This window comes from Salvelinus alpinus, chromosome 13 (genome assembly GCF_045679555.1).
Source record: "Salvelinus alpinus chromosome 13, SLU_Salpinus.1, whole genome shotgun sequence".
Lineage (NCBI taxonomy): Eukaryota > Metazoa > Chordata > Actinopteri > Salmoniformes > Salmonidae > Salvelinus > Salvelinus alpinus.
The window spans coordinates 11,284,562-11,304,988 of NC_092098.1; the positions used below are offsets into that span (position 1 = coordinate 11,284,562).

At 44.0% G+C, this 20,427-nt stretch overlaps 1 protein-coding gene across 1 annotated transcript; it reads left to right on the plus strand.

The window, feature by feature from the left end:
• The first annotated feature begins 4,985 nt into the window (after window positions 1-4,985).
• Window positions 4,986-20,180, plus strand: LOC139537054 (transmembrane protein 47-like). The gene is made up of 3 exons (XM_071337892.1): window positions 4,986-5,337; window positions 10,121-10,261; window positions 19,067-20,180. Exons 1-3 carry the CDS (start codon window positions 5,142-5,144, stop codon window positions 19,246-19,248), a joined length of 519 nt encoding a protein of 172 aa, XP_071193993.1. The 5' UTR covers window positions 4,986-5,141; the 3' UTR covers window positions 19,249-20,180.
• The last annotated feature ends 247 nt before the right edge of the window (window positions 20,181-20,427 follow it).

The following is a 20,427-nucleotide window of genomic DNA, read 5'->3' on the forward strand; positions in this document are numbered from 1 at the left end:
TCTACGTGGATAATCTGACAGAACAAACACAGTGAGTCTCTACGTGGATAATCTGACAGTACAAACACAGTGAGTCTCTACGTGGATAATCTGACAGAACAAACACAGTGAGTCTCTACGTGGATAATCTGACAGAACAAACACAGTGAGTCTCTACGTGGATAATCTGACAGAACAAACACAGTGAGTCTCTACGTGGATAATCTGACAGAACAAACACAGTGAGTCTCTACGTGGATAATCTGACAGTACAAACACAGTGAGTCTCTACGTGGATAATCTGACAGAACAAACACAGTGAGTCTCTACGTGGATAATCTGACAGAACAAACACAGTGAGTCTCTACGTGGATAATCTGACAGAACAAACACAGTGAGTCTCTACGTGGATAATCTGACAGAACAAACACAGTGAGTCTCTACATGGATAATCTGACAGAACACAGTGAGTCTCTACGTGGATAATCAGACAGAGAGGCTACGGTGCAACATGGCTCATGAGCAGCAGCTGTCGTCAGGCAGAAAACACGTGTCACATTGTATCAAATTAAGAAAGACATATACTGCAGACCATTTAATCAAAGTGAACAATGTCACTCACAGGAGAGAATTGAGAGATGTGAAGCAAAAGTAGGAAAGCAATAGGCCTACCAACAAAGTGAAATCAGGTCGGTAAGGGGCAAATGGTGGTCAGAGAAAGAAAAATAGAATGCACACGTGGGTAAAGGAAGCAGAATAATCTGCATGCACAAAATGAATAGACAGCATAATCCTACACAGATATTGAGTGAGAGACCTACAGTACATTCAAGGCACATACATTGTGTAAAAGAATCTTAGTAAAATCCAGGCTGAATTGTAAGTCAAATGTCATATGAATATGGTATTTTTGTTCTTAATTACATCCTGTTATGGTAACATAGATGAGCCAACACCTCAGACAGACAGATCGCTAACAGTGTTCTAGCCTGCCTCGAGTCTGACCCTTAGTGATCATATTGGCAGGTAGTCTAGCTGTTAAGAGCGTTGGGACAGTAACCGAAAGGTCACTGGTTCGTATCCCTGAGTTGACTAGGTGACAAAATATGCTGCTGTGCAGTTGAGCAAGGCACTTAACCCTAATTGCGCCTGTAAGTCACTCTGGATGAGAGTGTCTGCTAAATGACTTCAATGTAAATCAGGCAGGCTGTCATGTCAGGCCCTTCACTGTGGTGGCTCCTGTTATGCAGGAGATGCTACAGGTGGGGGGTGGGGACTATGAGGTGGGATGAGGGCTCTCAACACAAGAGGGCAACCAACCAGGAACTCATTCTCTGCCTCAATTAGCTTTCATGTACTCAAGAGAAATGAGGCTGGGTCCATTATCTTCCCACCACAGCTCAGGCACCAGACTGATCTGCGAGTAGCCTAATACAGGAATATTTGAATGTTAATCTCCTGCCGGAGCTTTAATTTAGCATTTCATTAAAACATGATAAGAGAAAGTGCACTTGAAAAAGCAAAAACGCCTCAGCAAGTTAACCCTGTAGGCTACACAATAAATAACACATAGATGCTCTCCTAACTGATTCACTGTGCTGTGTGAAATAATGGCTCTGTAATAGCAATATATACGTATAAGCAACACTACTAGAGGATCCACCGCCGCAGGTCTTACATGTTAGATGTGGAGATAGTATATGCCAAAATAGTCAAAGGTAATATCAAGATCGTAAGTATGGCACAATTTTCAGATTATTTTTCAGCACTGCCACTGCTTCAATGATCCAGAATTTGCTGACAATTCTGTTTAGCTGGCACTTGAAAGTAGGTTGCATCCTACTGCTGAGAAAGGTGAGAGGAACTTTACAATATCATCTGTTTATCTAAACAGTACCCCAGCTATAACAAGACAGGTACCCGGAACATAACAGAACGTTTTCATTTGGTTTATGAGATCACAAGATAGACGAATATTTTCCTAACATTGTTCGAACGTTTTTAGTCACGAATGATGTTGTTCTTTTCAGGAACATGTCGCTGGAGGTCTGAAATTAGCATAAGTGCCAAAGAAAATGCTTAAATGTAAAAGTATTTTACAAGTGTAAACATTTATAGCATATAAATCACAAAACAATTAGACTAATTTGATCAGCACAAAAGTAATGAGAGAAGCAGCACGACGCATCCAAGTGGGCGCCTGCGATGGTCCGAATGATGATGCTACACGGCGGCCAGTTCAACTTGATCTGGAAACATCTCCGTATGACCAGCGTTCTCCATATCCGAGGGCAATGGAGCAATTTTGTGTTTGATTCGGTAAAGCATCACGATCAACATGGCAATCAAAAATAACAGCAAACATACAAAAAGTCCAAGGTACGTCGACAAACTTGGTAGCCTTGGGTCTTGACGTCCTATTTCCGCGACAGTTGTTGTCCAGATGTGCTCGTCGCTGGAGTTTATTAACATTGTGGAAAATCCATCAGGGCTTGGAGTAAGAAAGTTCCTCCAGATTATTTGGCCATTCATCGTGGTGAATATTACAGTGCTGTCATCAAGCTGTAGACTCCGGGTTTCATGTGAACAAATGGTTATGTCCAGTCGCGCAATGCCCAATGTATGTCCCAATTACATTTGAATGTACAATTATCCACATCATTCAAACGGTTTGGTGAGTACAGTCCGTTGGCCAGTCCGAGGTCAGGTTTCGAGGATACACCGTAGTAGTTTATTGGTTTTGAGGTGTGTGTAATAAGGACGCGGGCGCGCGGTTTTCTGTCACGCCTGAGTGCGCTCTTCGCGTTTTCTTTATTTGGACGATCGGTACGTCACTCGATCAGAGCAAATGTATGACACAAATGTTACCAAAAGTCCCCGCCTTATTTGAAGGGATTTAACATTGACTTCTAAAATGTTCTAAAGGTGAAAATAAATACATCTATTTTCTCGTTATTTTGCGCACTGTCGTGACCGCGTTTTTTGTTGCCTCCTCAGGCGACATTTAAACAGTTCATGAACGGATGAGTCTTGTGTCAAAAATTGAAGCAGTGACCTTGCATTCTGTAAAAAAAAATAGCTCGGTCATATAGACTCGGATTTCTCATACAATACCCTGAACGTTGAAACAATGACTGAAGGCATTGGTTTTAGGAGCATAAGGGTTTTAATGTATTAAATTGTTTCCATCCATATGGTTTTCTTCTTCATATGAGATTACAATCATGTTTCATACGCAGTGTCCTATTTATGCTGCTACTATGTTCTTTATTTTACTCTTATTATTATCTATCCGGATGCCTTCATGTACATACAGTATCTCCCTCAAGTATCTTATACCTATGCACATTGATCTGGTACTTGTACTCCGCGTATATAGCTCCATTCGTGAGTATTTTATTTTATTCCTCTTGTGTTAGTTACTATTTTATTTGTAATATTATTTAAACTCTGCATTGATGGGAAAGGTTCATAAACAAGCATTTCACTGTAAAGTCTATACCAGTTGTATTTGGCTCATGTGATTAATAAAATAACATTTTATTTGATTTTAATTTGATCCTCTGATGGTGGTGACGGTGTGTGTGTGTGTGTGTGTGTGTGTGTGTGTGTGTGTGTGTGTGTGTGTGTGTGTGTGTGTGTGTGTGTGTGTGTGTGTGTGTGTGTGTGTGTGTGTGTGTCTGAGATGGTTTGGGATGAGTTGGACCGTAGAGTGAAGGAAAAGCAGCTAACAAGTGCTCAGCATATGTGGGAACTCCTTCAAGACTGTTGGAAAAGCATTCCAGGTGAAGCTGGTTGAGAAAATGCCAGGAGTGTGCAAAGCTTCCATTCAGCCACAAGAGAATTAGTGAGGTAGGGCACTGATTTTGGGCGATTAGGTCTGGCTCGCAGTCGGCATTCCAATTCATCCCAAAGGTATTGGATGGGGTTGAGATCAGGGCTCTGTGCAGGCTAGTCATGTTCTTCCACACCAATCTTGTCAAGCCATTTCTGTATGGACTTTGCTTTGTGCACTGGGACATTGTCATGTTGAAATAGAAAAGGGCCTTCCCCAAACTGTTGCCACAAAGTTGGAAGCATAGAATTATCTAGAATGTCATTGTATGCTGTAGCGTTAAGATTTCCCTTCACTGAAACTAATGGGCCTAGCCCAAACAATGAAAAACAGCCCCAGACCATTATTCCTCCTCCACCAACCCTTACAGTTAGCACTATGCATTCGGGCAAGTAGTGTTCTCCTGGCATCCGCCAAACCCATATTTGTCCGTTGGACTGCCAGAAGGTGAAGCGTGATTCATCACGCCATAGAACGCTTTTCCACTCCAACAGAGTCCAATTGTGGTAAGCTTTACATCACTCCAGCCGACGCCTGACATTGTGCATGGTGATCTTAGGCTTGTGTGCAGCCACTTCAACTTACAGATAGGCACCGTCCAGAAGAGTACCAAATGTCTGGTGATGAGATTTGTACATCTGTGGTTGTTCCATGGTTCTCCTGTGTGTGTCTCGTCTCTCTCTCTCTCTCTCTCTCTCTCTCCCTCTCTCTCAATAATTCATCAGCCATAGAGACAAAGCCCACCTCTCATCATCATCAAAAAGCCTTTTATGCTCCTGCTCTGACATATTCAGTAATGGCCAAGACTAGGTTTATAGGTCGTCATTGTAAATAAGAATTTGTTCTTAACTGACTTGCCTAGTTAAATAAAGGTTAAATAAATAAATGCAATATACAGTATTTACACTGCAAAGTTACCATAAGAGCCAGAACATGTTTCAATGAAAGGACAAATGCAATTGAAAAACGACAAATCGACTCCAGGGCCAAAGTCCACCCTTGATGTGATTCAATATAGCCTAATGTATGTACAGTGTGTAGTGATGGATTGTAGATCGTAGAAAAGTTGATCAAATCCATTAGGTTCATTGTGCTCCAGTTTAACAGCCAATGCCATATCAGTTGACCAGACGGGGGAGCACGGGATCTAAGTAAAGCGCATTGTGCGCATAGACAGACGCGAGTAGGAGAGGACTTCGTCAGGGTTTTCATCCCAACTCGCTACAGTCTGAACTTTCGGATTGAGGGTGCTGGAGGACGCTGTCACAGTTTTTCTTCTCTCCTCAATTTCACCACTCGTGGATCGAAGTAAACTTAATATGAAAACATGTCTGTAAATGAAGTGTACGTTTTCAGACCATTCAAGTTGATTGCTTTACTTTGTGTATTTCTGGCATTGTGTCTGGACATTGTAGCGTTATTGAGTCCCGCCTGGGTAACCGCAGAGCGGTTTTCTTTGTCGCTATGGGAATCATGCACCGATAAAGATTCTGGCTGGAGATGCCTTTCCACCCTCAAATCTGGTAAGAAGCAATTTTTTTCTTACTCAAATTCTTCTTCATTTTGATGTAAATGATGCCTTTCAAGTGGTTTTCTATCCAGATGAAAAGGGATCCCCAAAATGAGTTATAATCCTTGGCTCCCAAAATAATGTAGAAGTATTTTGGCAGCGAATGACGGGGGACTATCACTATAGGACCCCAAAAATTGTGATATTGGCATTTTTTTCATGCTTTCCCCCCTGCTCGTAAGGCTCATTATCTATGACAAACTCTACAAAACATGGCCTAGAAATTGGTGCAGTTGTTTCCCTTTCTCAACCTTGTTGAAGTTCTAAAGCATACACATACACTTTATAGACTGGTCCAGATGGATACAGAATGAATGCGTAAAGCAATCGGATTATAGTGAGAGAAATACCTGGAATTTACGGTGAATTTCTACTGTATGTAGGTCATGGATGAGGAGATCAACAATGGACCATTGTTAATGTGCTGTAATTTGCTTGTTTAAAATCGCTCTTGGTCCGGCTCCGTGATACATGTCTACTGCAACACTTGCTTTCCAGGGACAATATTTTGTAGCCTTGTTGCCTCTCGGTTAAACTATCCCACTCTTTGCCACTTGCCACTATTACATTCCACTCATTGCCACTCCTGTCATGAGTGGAATATGTTAGCTAAGAAGACTGGTACCCAGACTAAATATTTTTGCTCCCCGCCCTGCCAATCAGTGCGTACCACTTCTGTGAGTGATTCTCGTGATACAAGTAGATGTTTAGGCCTATCTGAGGCTATTCTCTTTGATTGTCGCCACAGTTTGTTGATCTGTTGTAATTGTGAAGTTCTCTTTCTCAGCGGAGTGTTGTATTGCTGAGCAATTAGTCCCCATGACGTGCCACCTGGGAGCTCCACTGACCTCTGCAGAGCTTTCCGACTGGGCACAGACGTCAGTCAGTTCAACGTCTAGTTTTGATTTAGCCTACATTTGGTTGAGTTATCATTTAACGTGAATTCAACTAGAAGAAGAAAAAATCTTAATGTCATTGGAGTTAGGTTACATTGATGACTTATTGCAAATCCAATCAGTTTTCCAGGTGGATTTAATGTCATCACATAGAGTTTTTGGGTTGAAATGACGTGGAAACCACGTTGATTCAGCCAGTTTTTGCCCATTGGATTGTGAATGCAGAGCAGTGTTCCACCTATTGTTGCATTCCTCTGGTGGAGAGGGCAGTCTTGCTCTGGTATCTCTTTTTGTGAGTCTCTTTCCCTCTCACTCTCTTTAAATGGGGATGGAGTGGCTGTGGTTATGGCCTGAAAGCGTCATCATAGATACATTTCACGGTTTAAGGGGGGGATGTTCTCACGCATTCCGACATAGGCCTAAACCATATATTTAGGGTCAGTGGCAACCACTCATTCAGGGCAGGTGGTTGGTAATCTTCTCTAGTTGCGCCTTGATTGGCTCAGTGTGCTGTCACTCATGGGGACACTAGTTTCTGCAAAATCTACAAGGAAAGCTAAAAGGTTCAAGCCCCCTTGGGTACTGCCATATATTTACATTAGAAGTGCCCATCCAAGAAGGATCAAGGTCATTGGCCACATATAAAATAATGTCAAATCATGTTATATCTACCTTAGCTTTGATTGGACTTATCGTGTCAATATCAATATCATCGTGTCAATATCACTTTCAAAATCTTGTCTACAGTAGCAAGCTAGACAAGCAGTCATCATCATGAATCACGTAGACAATCTGCTGGCAAATCCTTTTCAATCCTTGTCATATGAAGAGAAAATATAAATAAAATGTATCGGTGCTCATCGGCCATTGGACATAAACATTACCCAACAAGTTGGAAATCGCAAATTCAACAATGTGGTTTGGAAGGAATCAGTGGCTAACTGCAAGCGTTGCAAAGCAATCACTATTTTGCTTCCCCTGCTATTTAGTGAAGAGGGTGTGTGGTCCAAGTTTGGGTTTAAGGGTCTTTTTTCCAAGTTTAAAGGATACACATTCACACACAATACCATGGACCAGAAAAGGTTGAATACATTGTTCATGCTGTCAATCCAGCATGACTTCTGTGTCATGTTCAAAACAACTGGAAACTCGGAACTGGGAAATATCAGACTTCGGTGAGTTCAAGACAACTGGGAACTCTGAACTGGGAAATATCAGACTTCGGTGAGTTCAAGACAACTGGGAACTCTGAAAAAAACTGGCTCCGACTGGGAAAATACGTTTTGAACGGTCATCGAACTCAGAATTCCAAGTCAGGAACTCTGGCCTCTTTCTAGAGCTCCGACCTGAAGATCACTGATGTCATGATTCGACCTTGTTGTTTTTTATGTTACCAGGGTAACCCTGCATGAAACACAGCTGTTATTTTAAGTGTTTCAAAAATCCCCTATGGGAAAAAATGAATCGTGGAAAAACGATTGGAACCATTTCCCTGTTTGACCTCTAGGTTTTATGGGTATTATGACACCTCCACTGTGGGGCTCTAATGTTGGTCTCTTTGAACATTACTTGCTGCGTCCTTAGTTTCATCACTCTCCTCTACTGTTTCTCAGTGTCTCAGTAGCTGTTTTGGCTGAGCCTCCCAGCAGAGTGGAATGTGCTGTTAGGGAAAGCCTCAGTGAGGATGATACTGCCACTGCAGCCAGCTTTACTACTGCCTCATGGCTCCAGCACAGAGCAGAGAGGACACCATATGGGTGCTGTGATCAGGAGAGGCAGGTTAACCCTGGCGGTCTCCTCTGATAAGACCCTCTATCTCAGTTCAGTGCCCTCCCCTGTGGTGCCCAGCCAGCCACACCCTTTCTAAGCTTGATGGTCTGTCTCTGTCAGACTAACAGAAGAAAAAAACAGTAGGGGGAGGTTCTCTTCTGCACTGTTTAACCAATCCAGGAAATGTGGAAGAGTTAAGATGGAGTGTCGCCTGGTTAATATTCTGGATGGAAACAACGTCAGAGAGCTAGCTGCTAGCCAGATATTAGCTAGCGTTTTCTAGCGATAACGGAATCTCCGACAAAGTTGACACCAACAAAATTGTTATGTGGTGTCTTGCGACTTTGTGGCAAGAACTTCATCTCGAAGACAGACAGGCACTATCTATAGTCTTCCGCTATATGTTTCACCGGAGACTGTAAACAAGTGGCATCACAGCCTCTCTAACTTTTCTCCTGAAAACCGGATGTTTCTGTTTTCAAACAACCCTGCGGAGCGTGCTGTCAGACAACCACCTGTCACATAATGAGCTGCTGTGATAGAGCTCTTTCCCCCTGTTGTTGTGGTGTAATGTGGAGAAGGATTGGGGGCTGAATGTGAGGCGGTCCCTAAGAGATGACCCTGTCCCTGGGCAGAGAGAGAGAACGCCTGCCTGCCTGGCGGAGCTCATTAGGACCAGGGCGTCTGGGTGCAGGGGCGTGGTGGGGTTAACACTACAGGAGACAAAGGAGACAGTGACCTGGGACCTGGGGGCAGAGAAAGACATGACAGAGCGGAGCTCATTAACTGCCTCCAGTGGAGCTTCTCTCTGTTCTCTGCGGCGAGCCAGCCAACCGAGACGCAACACACCTGCGGGAGAACTGAACAGTCAGCTGGATTTTGGAACGCTGCACCATGGCTATGTCTGCACAGCCAGAACCTGGACAGAGGAGAGGCAGAGGCAGATGGGATGGATGAGATGGAGGAAAGGGTTTTGCACGTGGTCAAGTGAGCATGTCAGTCAGCTTTCCAATTCATCCCAAAGGTGTTCGATGGCGTTGAGGTCGGGGCTCTGTGCAGGCCAGTCAAGTTCTTCCACACCGATTTTGACAAACCATTTCTGAATGGACCTCGCTTTGTGCATGGGGGCATTGTCATGCTGAAACAGGAAAGAGCCTTCCCCAAACCTTTGCCACAAAGTTGGAAGCACGGAATCGTCTAGAATGTTAATGTATGCTGTAGCGTTAAGAGTTCCCTTCACTGGAACTAAGGGGCCTAGCCTGAACCATGAAAACAGCCCCAGACCATCCACCAAACTTTACAGTTGGCACTATGCATTGGGGCAGGTAGCGTTTTCCTGGCATTGGCCAAACCCAGATTCGTCCGTCGGACTGCGAGATGGTTAAGCGTGATTCATCACTCCAGAGAAGGCGATTCCACTGCTCCAGAGTCCGAAGGTGGCGAGCTTTACACCACTCCAGCCTACGTATGCAATTACGCATGGTAATCTTAGGCTTGTGTGCTGCTGCTCTGCCTTGGAAACCAATTTCATGAAGCTCCCGACGAACAGTTCTTGTGCTGACGTTGCTTCCAGAGGCAGTTTGAAACTCGGTAGTGAGTGTTGCAGCCGAGGACAGATGATTTTTACACGCTACGTGCTTCAGCACTCAGCATTCCCGTTCTGTGAGCTTGTGTGGCCTACCACTTCGCGGCTGAACTGTTGTTGCTCCGAGATGTTTCCACTTCCCAATAACAACACTTACAGTTGACCAAGGCAGCTCTAGCACGGCAGAAATTTCACGAACTGAGTTTTTGGAAAGGTGGCATCCTACGACGGTGCCACGTTGAAAGTCACTGAGCTCTTCAGTAAGGCCATTCTACTGCCAAAGTGTATCTATGGAGATGGCTGTGTGCTCGACTTTATAAACCTGCCAGCAATGGGTGTGGCTGAAATAGCAGAATCCACTAATTTGAAGGAGTGTCCGCATACTTTTGTATATATATATTGTATTTCACTGAGTGATTAGAACAGGAGTACCCTATGAATCAATGTTGGTGATGGTCGTTTGTAACATGTGTCTCCTCCTGCAGACTGGCAGATAGCCACCCTCGTGTTGCTGCTGGCCGGTGCTGCGTTGACTCTGGTGGCCTTCCTGGTGGCCCTCATCTCCCTGTGCCGGGGGACACACAGACAGCACTACCGCACAGTAGCCGTGTTCATGTTCGTTGCAGGTGAGTCCACCAAACTTAAACTATCACAAACCCAACAAACCCAACACCATACAGGGTCACACTGCGCCACAACACAATCACATACAAATCAAATCACATTTTAACCATCATATGCTTGGTAAACAACAGGTGTAGATTAACAGTGCAATGCTTACTTACGGGCCGTTCCCAACAATGCAGAAAGAAAATAGAGAAATAATAGAAAAGTAATAACGTAATAATTAAAATATTAATGAATACACAACGAGTGACGATAACTTGGCTATAGACACGGGGTACCAGTACAGAGTCGATGTGCAGGTGTACGAGGTAATTGAGGTAGATATGTACATATAACTAGGAATAAAGTGAATAGGCAACAGGATAGATAATAAACAGTAGCAGCAGCGTATGTGATGAGTCAAAAAAAATGGTGCAAAAAGGGTCAATGCAGATAGTCCGGGTAGCTATTTGATTAATTATTTAAGCAGTCTTATGGCTTGCGGTAGAAGCTGTTCAGGGTCCTGTTGGTTCTGGACTTGGTTCATCGGTACCACTTGCCGTAGGGTAGCAGAGAGAACAGTCTATGACTTGGGTGGCTGGAGTCTTTGACAATTTTTAGGGCACCGCCTGGTATAGAGGTCCTGGATGGCAGGGAGCTCGGCCCCTGTGATGAGCTACCCTCTTTAGCGCTTTGCAGTTGGATGCCAAGCAGTTGCCATACCAAGCGGGGATACAGCCAGTCAAGATGCTTTCAATGGTTCCACTGTAGAACTTTTTGAGGATCTGTGGGCCTATGCCAAATCTTTTCAGCCTCCTGAAGATGTGTTGTCGTGCACTCTTCACGACCGTGTTGGTGTGTGTATCACAACTCAGGATATGACCCAGATGCAGGCACAGGAGGCGGATAGTTTGATTCTCAGAATATTTAATATAACAAATGGGCAGGCGAAAGGCAGGTCGAGGGCAGGCAGAGGTTTGTGAACCAGGTCAGAGTCAGGCAGGTACAGGACGACAGTCAGGCAGTCAGGCTCAGGGTCAGGACAGGCAGAAAGGTCAGAACCGGGAAGACTAGAAGACGAAACCTTGAGAACAGGAGAAACGGGAAACCCGCTGGGAAGACCTGACAAATCAAGTCGAACTGGCAACAGACAAACAGAAAACACAGGTTTAAATACACATGGGTATAATGGGGGAAATGGGAGACACCTGTTGGGGGGTGGAGACAAGCACAAGACAGGTGAAACAGATCAGGGTGTGACAGTATGTGGACCATGATAGATCCTTAGTGATGTGGACACCGAGGAACTTGAAGCTCTCGACCTGCTTCACTACAGCCCCATTGATGTGAATGGGAGCATGCTCGGACCTCCGTTTCCTGTAGTCTACGATCAGCTCTTTTGTCTTACTGACGTTGAGGGAGAGGCACCACAAGTCTCTGACCTATAGGCTCTCTCATCGTCATCGGTGATCAGGCCTACCACCGTCTCGTCGTCGTCAGCAAACTTAATGATGGCGTTGGAATCATGCGCAGCCACGCAGTCATGAATGAACAAAGAGTACAGGAGGGGAGTAAGCACGCACCCCTGAGGGGCCCCTGTGTTGAGGGTCAGCTTGGCGGATGTGTAGTCGCCTACCCTCACCACCTGGTGGCGGCTCGTCAGGAAGTCCATCATCCAGTTGTAGAGGGAGGTGTTCAGTCTCAGGGTCCCTAGCCTAGTGATGAGCTTGGAGGGGACTTTGGTGTTGAGCTGTAGTCAATGAACAGCATTCTCACGTAGGCACAACATGGAGATACAGTGTAATTCTTTCCTCATACCGCATTGGTCTCCATACAGACAGAATTCACCATTTGAGGTCATAGTCAAGTTGTTTGCACAAAGCTAAATAGACACTGACTGAGACTGGAGAAGGAGAGGGCGGGGGGATGAGAGGGGAGTTGTGGGTGAGAACTCTTTCTGTGGTGCTTTGAGACCCAGAAAGCAGGCTGATGCGTGCCAAGAAAAAGCAGCCGCAGAATTTGCACAGTTACCAATGAAGAGTGGAATGTATTCCCTCATGGATAATATCCATGAAGACAAAAATGAATTCTCCCACAGCTCTCTCTGCTCGGTCTGCTCCCCCTCTCTCTGCCCCCACTCTCTGCTCACTCTCTTCCCTCTCTCTGCCCCCACTCTCTGCTCACTCTCTTCCCTCTCTCTGCCCCCACTCTGCTCACTCTCTTCCCTCTCTCTGCTCTCTATTTCTCTCTCTCCCCCTCTCAATGGTCTCTCTTTCATTTTCTGCTCTCTCTCTCTTTCCCCCTTTCTCTCTGCTCTCTCCTTCACTAGGCCTCTCCTTCTCAGGCTCAGTCAAAACACAATTAAGAGGCCATGCCGGAATAACAGTGCTGTGGAGCATCTCTTAAAACAAACTAATTGTTCAAAAAAAACTAATTTCACAATAGTTTTTATTTATCTTCTGTGAACTGTATCAAATCAACAGCTGCATATTACTACCAATACATCACCATATAAAGCATCCACAGAGAGGACAAGCACAGGAAGCCATACTGAATAAGGAAGCAATATTAAAACCAACATCGCTTTTTGCTGTTTGTTCTTGTAATGAAAAAGAGTGTGTGTGTGCATTTCTGTGTGTGTGTGTGTGTGTGCATGTTTGTATGTGTGAGGTCAGGAATAGAGCAGTGTGCAGTCAGTCAGTCAGTGATGGAGCAGTGACAACAGCCTTTGCCTGGTTTGTATTCAGTCCCACTTTCCCCAACATTCCCCAATTTTAAACTTTCTTATATAACAGACAGGCATCTGTTATTTAATTTATATAGAATGAAAACAAATACCCTTGCTCCCACTCCCTGCACTTTCTCAGGCCTGAACACATACAGTGCATTCAGAAAGTATTCAGCATCGTTCACAACCTCTTAAGCTTTAGCCCCACCCATCTCTTTAAGGGTTGATCTGAGTGTTCTGTCTTAACAACAGCAGTCAAGCAACCAAGCTAACTAGCTAACGTTGGCAAGCTTGCTAGCTACTGCCAGACACAAATGAGAGAACAGCTCACTCTGACCATGTGCTGCTGGCAAAAAAATACGTTTTTTTGCCAACGTTTACTGACACTGGCCATATTCAACAGGTGTTGAGCGTTCGTAAATTTGTCAGTTTTCCTACACTCTGGCACACTCAGACGAGAGTGCTCTGACATCGGAGTAGGTAGGAGTAGGTAGCCAGAGCGAATTTCCCAGCTATGTCTATCAACAGCTGTCGCAGTGGCATCATGAACATTCTATTGAAATGGATACTTGCATAGTGGAGTCTTTTGTTAAGACATGTAGGTAGCTCGCTAGCTAATCAATGAACCATAATCCCAACTCATAGCATTACTACCCTCAATTAATCTGCAGGTAGCTAACCAACCAGGTTTAATATTAGCTAGCTAGCTAACATTAGGCTATAACTAGCAAAGCAAATGGCTCTGAGATACGAATAATATTGCTACACAGATCCTACATGTAACGTTAACTTAACATTAGCTAGCTAGCGAGCCAGCCGGCTAACATTAGCTAGCTAGCTAACAGTACACTTTAGCTTGAAATGAAAATGACTTTCTGACAAAATTAGAAACGTGTAATATCTGAAAATATCTTACCCATATACATGGTTGGACACTTCTCACACTCTGTCACGGATTCCATGGTTGCCCTTAGTTTGAAGATGTAATCCGGAGACAGGTGTTTTCTCCATCTCCTAGCTATCATAATCTAATTCCACTGATTTCAAAACTCGGTCCTCCAGAAAGTGGAGAGCAACACTTATGCAGTTCTACTACGCAATGTATTTTTTTTAAAGCAGAGTTAGAAAGGATTACCTCCACATTCTTACCAGCTCAAATAGACAGAAGCGTGCCACATGGCAGACCAATCCAAACTCATCTCTTGACATGTTCAGCCCACTCATTATCTCAGCCAATCATTGCTAGCGGGAAGGTTTCTGACTTTTTCTGTGGCTTAACCAACTAGGCTCGTATTTAAAGATGCCATACACGTTTGTTATTAAGGCACATGAAAGTTCACATGTTCCAGAAGGCATTTCTGCCAAAAAAAGCATTTTGATAAAAAATTTAAAAAAAGTTTACGTTCAAATGGCTCTCCTGTGAAGTAGTGACCCGCGACATACTCCTAGTTTCCTGAAACGAGTTACATTTCAATTTTCAATTTTTTTTTGTTGTTGTCACTTTGTCATTATGGGGTGTTGTGTGTAATATATATTTTTTATTTATTTCACCTTTATATAACCAGGTAGGCTAGTTGAGAACAAGTTCTCATTTGCAACTGCAACCTGGCCAAGATAAAGCATAGCAGTTCGACACATACAACAACACAGAGTTACACATGGAATAAACAAACATACAGTCAATAATACAGTAGAAAAAATAAAACAAAAAGTCTATATACAGTGAGTGCAAATGAGGTAAGATAACGGAGTTAAGGCAATTAGTAGGCCATGGTGGCGAAGTACAATATAGCAATTAAACACTGGAATGGTAGATGTGCAGAAAATGAATGTGCAAGTAGAGATACTGGGGTGCAAAGGTGCAAGATAAATACAGTATGGGGTAGTTGGATGGGCTGTTTACAGATGGGCTATGTACAGGTGCAGTGATCTGTGAGCTGCTCAGACAGCTGGTGCTTAAAGCTAGTGAGGGAGATATGAGTCTCCAGCTTCAGTGATTTTTTTTTGCAGTTCGTTCCAGTCATTGGCAGCAGAGAACTGGGAGGAAAGGCGGCCAAAAGAGAAATTGGCTTTGGGTGTGACCAGTGAGATATACCTGCTGGAGTATGTGCTACGAGTGGGTGCTGCTATGGTGACCAGTGAGCTGAGATAAGGCGGCGCTTTACCTAGCAGAGACTTGTAGATGACCTGGAGCCAGTGGGTTTGGCGACGAGTATGAAGCGAGGGCCAGCCAACGAGAGCGTACAGGTCACTGTGGTGGGTAGTATATGGGGCTTTGGTGACAAAACGGATGGCACTGTGACAGACTGCATCCAATTTATCAATTTGTTGAGTAGAGTGTTGGAGGCTATTTTATAAATGACATCGTCGAGGATCGGTAGGATGGTCAGTTTTACGAGGGTATGTTTGGCAGCATGAGTGAAGGATGCTTTGTTTTGCGAAATAGGAAGCCGATTCTAGATTTAATTTTGGATTGGAGATGCTTAATGTGAGTTTGGAAGGAGCGTTTACAGTCTTACCAGACACCTAGGTATGGTGTGAAATAATTATTTGATACATTTTAGAACAAGGCTGTAACGTAACAAAATGGGGGTAAAAGTGAATGGGTCTGAATACTTTCCAAATGCACTGTATCTTTCTGCTTGGAAATGTTCTGCTTGGAGTCCATTGAGAGACAGGTGTCAGGATGTATACAAGCAACCATTGGTTCCATCAGCTAGTTACTTAGCCAGTTGCTCTTATAAAAAGCCAAAACAGCCAAGCAGTCTCCAATACTGTAGGACCAGTATGTGGTGGGATAGATTGTGGTAGATGTCTGAGGCTTTCGCCGTTTGTCATTTACTGAGAAATGTGGGAGATGCAGTGTTTTCTTTCCCTCTCTGTAATTGCTTTCAGGCCTGTTAAGGATAAAGGTCTCCTTATGCAGGAGAGCCTTCAGTCACAGGATGGAGGGGGCAGGGGGGCTGTGTAAATGCCCCCAGTCAGAGAGAAAGGCTGAGAGTCATTGTTGTGCCTGTCTGCTGGCCAGAAGTACGGCCCCAGCCCAGCCCAGCCCAGCCCAACCGCCTCAGTCTGGCCTCTGTCAACAGTCACGTTCCTGAGCTTATGTCTCACGCCTCTTCACCCCTTCCCCTCCAGGTGGAGTCTCAGTAAATTTCACAATGTCCCCTCTCTGAGTCAGTCGACATATACGCACACTCACACGTGCACATACACACAGGTTTTAGTAGGGAAAAGGAACAGTAGTAACTTTAGGTCTAGAGAGCCGACCGTGTGCTATTTCCTCTCCCCCTCTCCCCCTCTTTCAACTTGACGCCTTACTGTTTGACCATAAAAGTAGGAGGAAGACACATGCCTCACCGCACACACGTGAGTACACACACACAACACACACACGTGAGTACACACACACAACACACACACAGACGGACCAACACTCACTCTGATTCATTGCCCAACACAGTGACTGCTTTCCTGCTCTTAAATATATTCATTAGGAATGTGTTGACTCGGAATGTGATGTGACGGAGGAGTTTACACATTGTGAATCCCAAAGTTAATAGTTATGTCTGTGTTGGTATTCTAACAAAGTTCAATCGACTAACATTGGTGACTGTCCCACGGGATGAACAGGACACTCACGGATCCTTACAACAGTCTAACAACTGTGTGGCAACGCATGCGTCAAACCTTTCTTACTCCACATACAAAGTACACAGAGAAATGGTAACACGGGATACACACGATAAAAGTTCTGTCGCTATAGGAATATTTTACTGTGACCCAATGTGTTTTCTATTATAAGCTCTGCCACCACAGTTCCGACCACAGTCCAGTGGAACACAACGTCACAGGTTATAAAAGCACACTTTTTACTTTACTTTGGAAGTTTAGGGTTATAGGCTTTGGCCACTTGACAGTATAAGACCACAACGAGTTTGAATTATAATAGGCTTTTACCTACAGCCTTCAGTTCAGTTCAGACTTTTTCAATACAATAATCCTATATTTAGGCTGTGGTCAGTAAAGGCTAGGAAAGTTCTGACACAACCATATGGTAGAGCGTTTCTCAGTGGAAACCTAAGGAGGATGCATTAGAACTTCATTAGAGAAGTAGAGATTGGATACAGGATACAGTAATATGTTTTGTTTGTTTACTGTGTAGTGGAGCATGGGTTTGTTGTTGGCTGCTGGCTGCAGTAATTAGCAGCTGTTGGGTCTCTGAGGGAGGGACACAGAGAGTGTGAGGGGAACCCAGGAGGAGGAACAGGGTTTGTAGAGTGTAGAGGACATTGAGGGGAGGGGGTGTGATAGGACCCCCTGGGTAGCGGCTGGTTGGGGGTATCTATCACCCCTCTCTGAGCCTGGCTGTGGTCCCTACTCTGACTCGCACGTGGCTCCAGTTTCCCATCAGCAGACTTGGCATCACTAGCTCTCTACCTGCACACAGGTAGTCATTCATTCATACAACAAGGCTAGCTGGTTCCCTTTTACCAGGATACATTTTAAATAGTAGGGCCCTATAAAATGTGTTTTCTCAAATTAAATCAAATCAAATTTTATTTGTCATATGCGTCGAATACAACAGGTGTAGTGAAATGCTTACTTGCAAGTCCTTAACCAACAATGCAGCTTTAAGAAAAATACCTAAAAAAATAAGAAATAAAGTAACAAATAATTAAAGAGTAGCAGTAAAATAACAAAAGCAAGGCTATATACAGGGGGTACCAGTACAGAGTCAATGTGCGGGGGCACTGGTTAGCCAGTGTAATTGAGGTAATATATACATGTGGGTAGAGTTATTTAAGGGACTTATGCATAAATAATAACAGAGTAGCAGCAGCATAAAAGAGGGGGGGGGGGGCAATGCAAGTAGTCTGGGCAGCCATTTGATTAGATGTTCAGGAGTCTTATGGCTTGGGGGTAGAAGCTGTTTAGAAGCCTCTTGGACCTAGACTTGGCGCTCCGGTACTGCATGCCGTGCGGTAGCAGAGAGAACAGTCTATGACAAGGGTGGCTGGAGTATTTAACAATTTTTTGGGGCCTTCCTCTGACACCGCCTGGTATAGAGGTCCTGGATGGCAGGAAGCTTGATCGTACGCACTACCCTCTGTAGTGGCTTGCGGTCGGAGGCCGAGCAGCTGCCATACCAGGCAGTGATGCAACCAGTCAGGATGCTCTCGATGGTGCAGCTGTAGAACCTTTTGAGGATCTGAGGACCCATACCAAATCTTTTCAGTCTCCTGAGGGGGAATAGGTTTTGTCGTGCCCTCTTCACGACTGTCTTGGTGTGCTTTGACCATGTTAGTTTGTTGGTGATGATGATGATGATGATGATGATGATGAAGATGATATTGCAATTTTATTTGGTATAAAAACACCACAATTGGGTGTTCTATGTCCACAACAATGCTTAAACCACATCAGAAGACCACTTTTGAGGTCTGGAAAAAATCTAAGAAATTTCTATTTTGGGCTGTAGTTACCGTTTAATGTCAGTGTGCACCAACAAGAGACTGTTGTTACTTTAGTGATGTTTCTGTAGCGCTCATGTGATTGCAGAGTTTGCAAAACAAATGGCCACTGGATTTATGCAAATAATAATGATATCATTCCGCCAGGTAGGCATAGGCTACTTTGTAGTTAACATTTAATTGAGAAGGTTTTTGGGAAAGCCTTTCCATCTCCCAGAAGACCGTTGTCATTACATTAGCGTCATCGCTAACGGCTACACAAAGTGGTAGACTAACACGCACTCACAGACAGCGGCATTCTTGTGTCATTGCCTCTTCATAAAGTTGAAGGAAAATATAAATCATTGATGCATTTTTTTCATGTCTTATGATAATCATGCGCATATTAAGGAATGTTGTAATAAGTTCAATACATTTAGCTGATTTGCTACTTCCCAAAATGTTTTTATATTGTTGAATTCCCTTTTAGTGTCTGTATTCCGTGATTCCGTTGGCAACGTGGATTTTATAGGGCCCTAAATTAGTGTACAGAGATAGAAGACATACATTGTCTAACTATAAAATGTTAACATGTTTATATCTTTCTGTGGATTTATTATCTAGATTTTTTCCCTTTCTTTCAGTGGTCCTTCAGGCCTGTGCACTGGTCCTCTACCCAATCAAGTTCATTGATGGAACCGTCCTGCAGACCTACCATGAGTTCAACTGGGGCTACGGACTGGGCTGGGGAGCCACCATCTTCATGCTAGGAGGAGGCATCCTCTTCTGCCTCCGGACGGACATGTATGAGGACGCTATGTACTGAGTCCTCATCTCTCTCCTTCTCCTACTCTCTCTATCGCTCTCTTGCTCTTTCTGTCACACACACACACACACACACACACACACACACACACACACACACACACACACACACACACACACACACACACACACACACACACACACACACACACACACACACACACACACACACACACACAGATAAATATTCACACACAAATAAATATTCACACCCATACTCTGGTACAACAACACACACATACACACATAAACATACACACACATGTACACACACCGCCTTCCTCTGCCAACATAGACACCTACATATATCTCACAGACACCACTCCACGCTGTTATTTATAGACCGAGTGTGAGGACCTGTTCTAAGACAGGGCTCCTGGCTCTGGCTGATCAACAGGAGAGATGAAGTCGGAGGAGCAGCTGTGTAGAGAGAGTGTCTGTCCTCAGTGGGCTCCCAGAGACCCCCACCACGGTCAGACAGATGGCGATGCTGTTAAAGCACAGAGATGGTTTTGGACAGAGATGGGCCATTCGACCTATGAACTTTTCTACAGCACATCCCATGGATCTCCATTCGTAGAGGAACAAGAAATATTCTCCGAGCCCTCCCCTCTGAGCTGAGGTGTTTATATAAGGGATTGGTATATATTCATTTTATTGGGTGTATTTTTTTGTTGTTTAGAATTTCATGATGACAAATCAAATTAGGGATGTATTGATGTTATCATTTATCTTGCTATCCGATCTCCCACAGGAAGATGTATTTTATGTATTGCTGTTTGATAATTGCAGTTTCTGAACACTGATAACTTAACATGGGATCAGAGGTGAATCCCTAGCTACGTGTCTTCATAGCTGAAACATATCTGGTTTTGCCAGTTCCTTACATTTGAAGTGTAAAATAAACAGTACTGTTATATATGCAAAAATGAACATGTGTTTCTCATTTGTTTTGAATTATTACAGCAGTCTTCAGCTTTTGCATAGCTCTGGCTCTGGGTTATGTCAACTGACCTTAGCAAATTGATTTGGTGGTCTTTATCCAGTCTTTGGATCTGTTCACGTTTTTTCATAATGAAGAACACAAAACATTTGAACAACATACATAACAGAGGGTCTTTGAATAGTTGCACACGTTTAGTTTGTCGAGTAGAATCTGTCTAACACCCCCACCATAAGA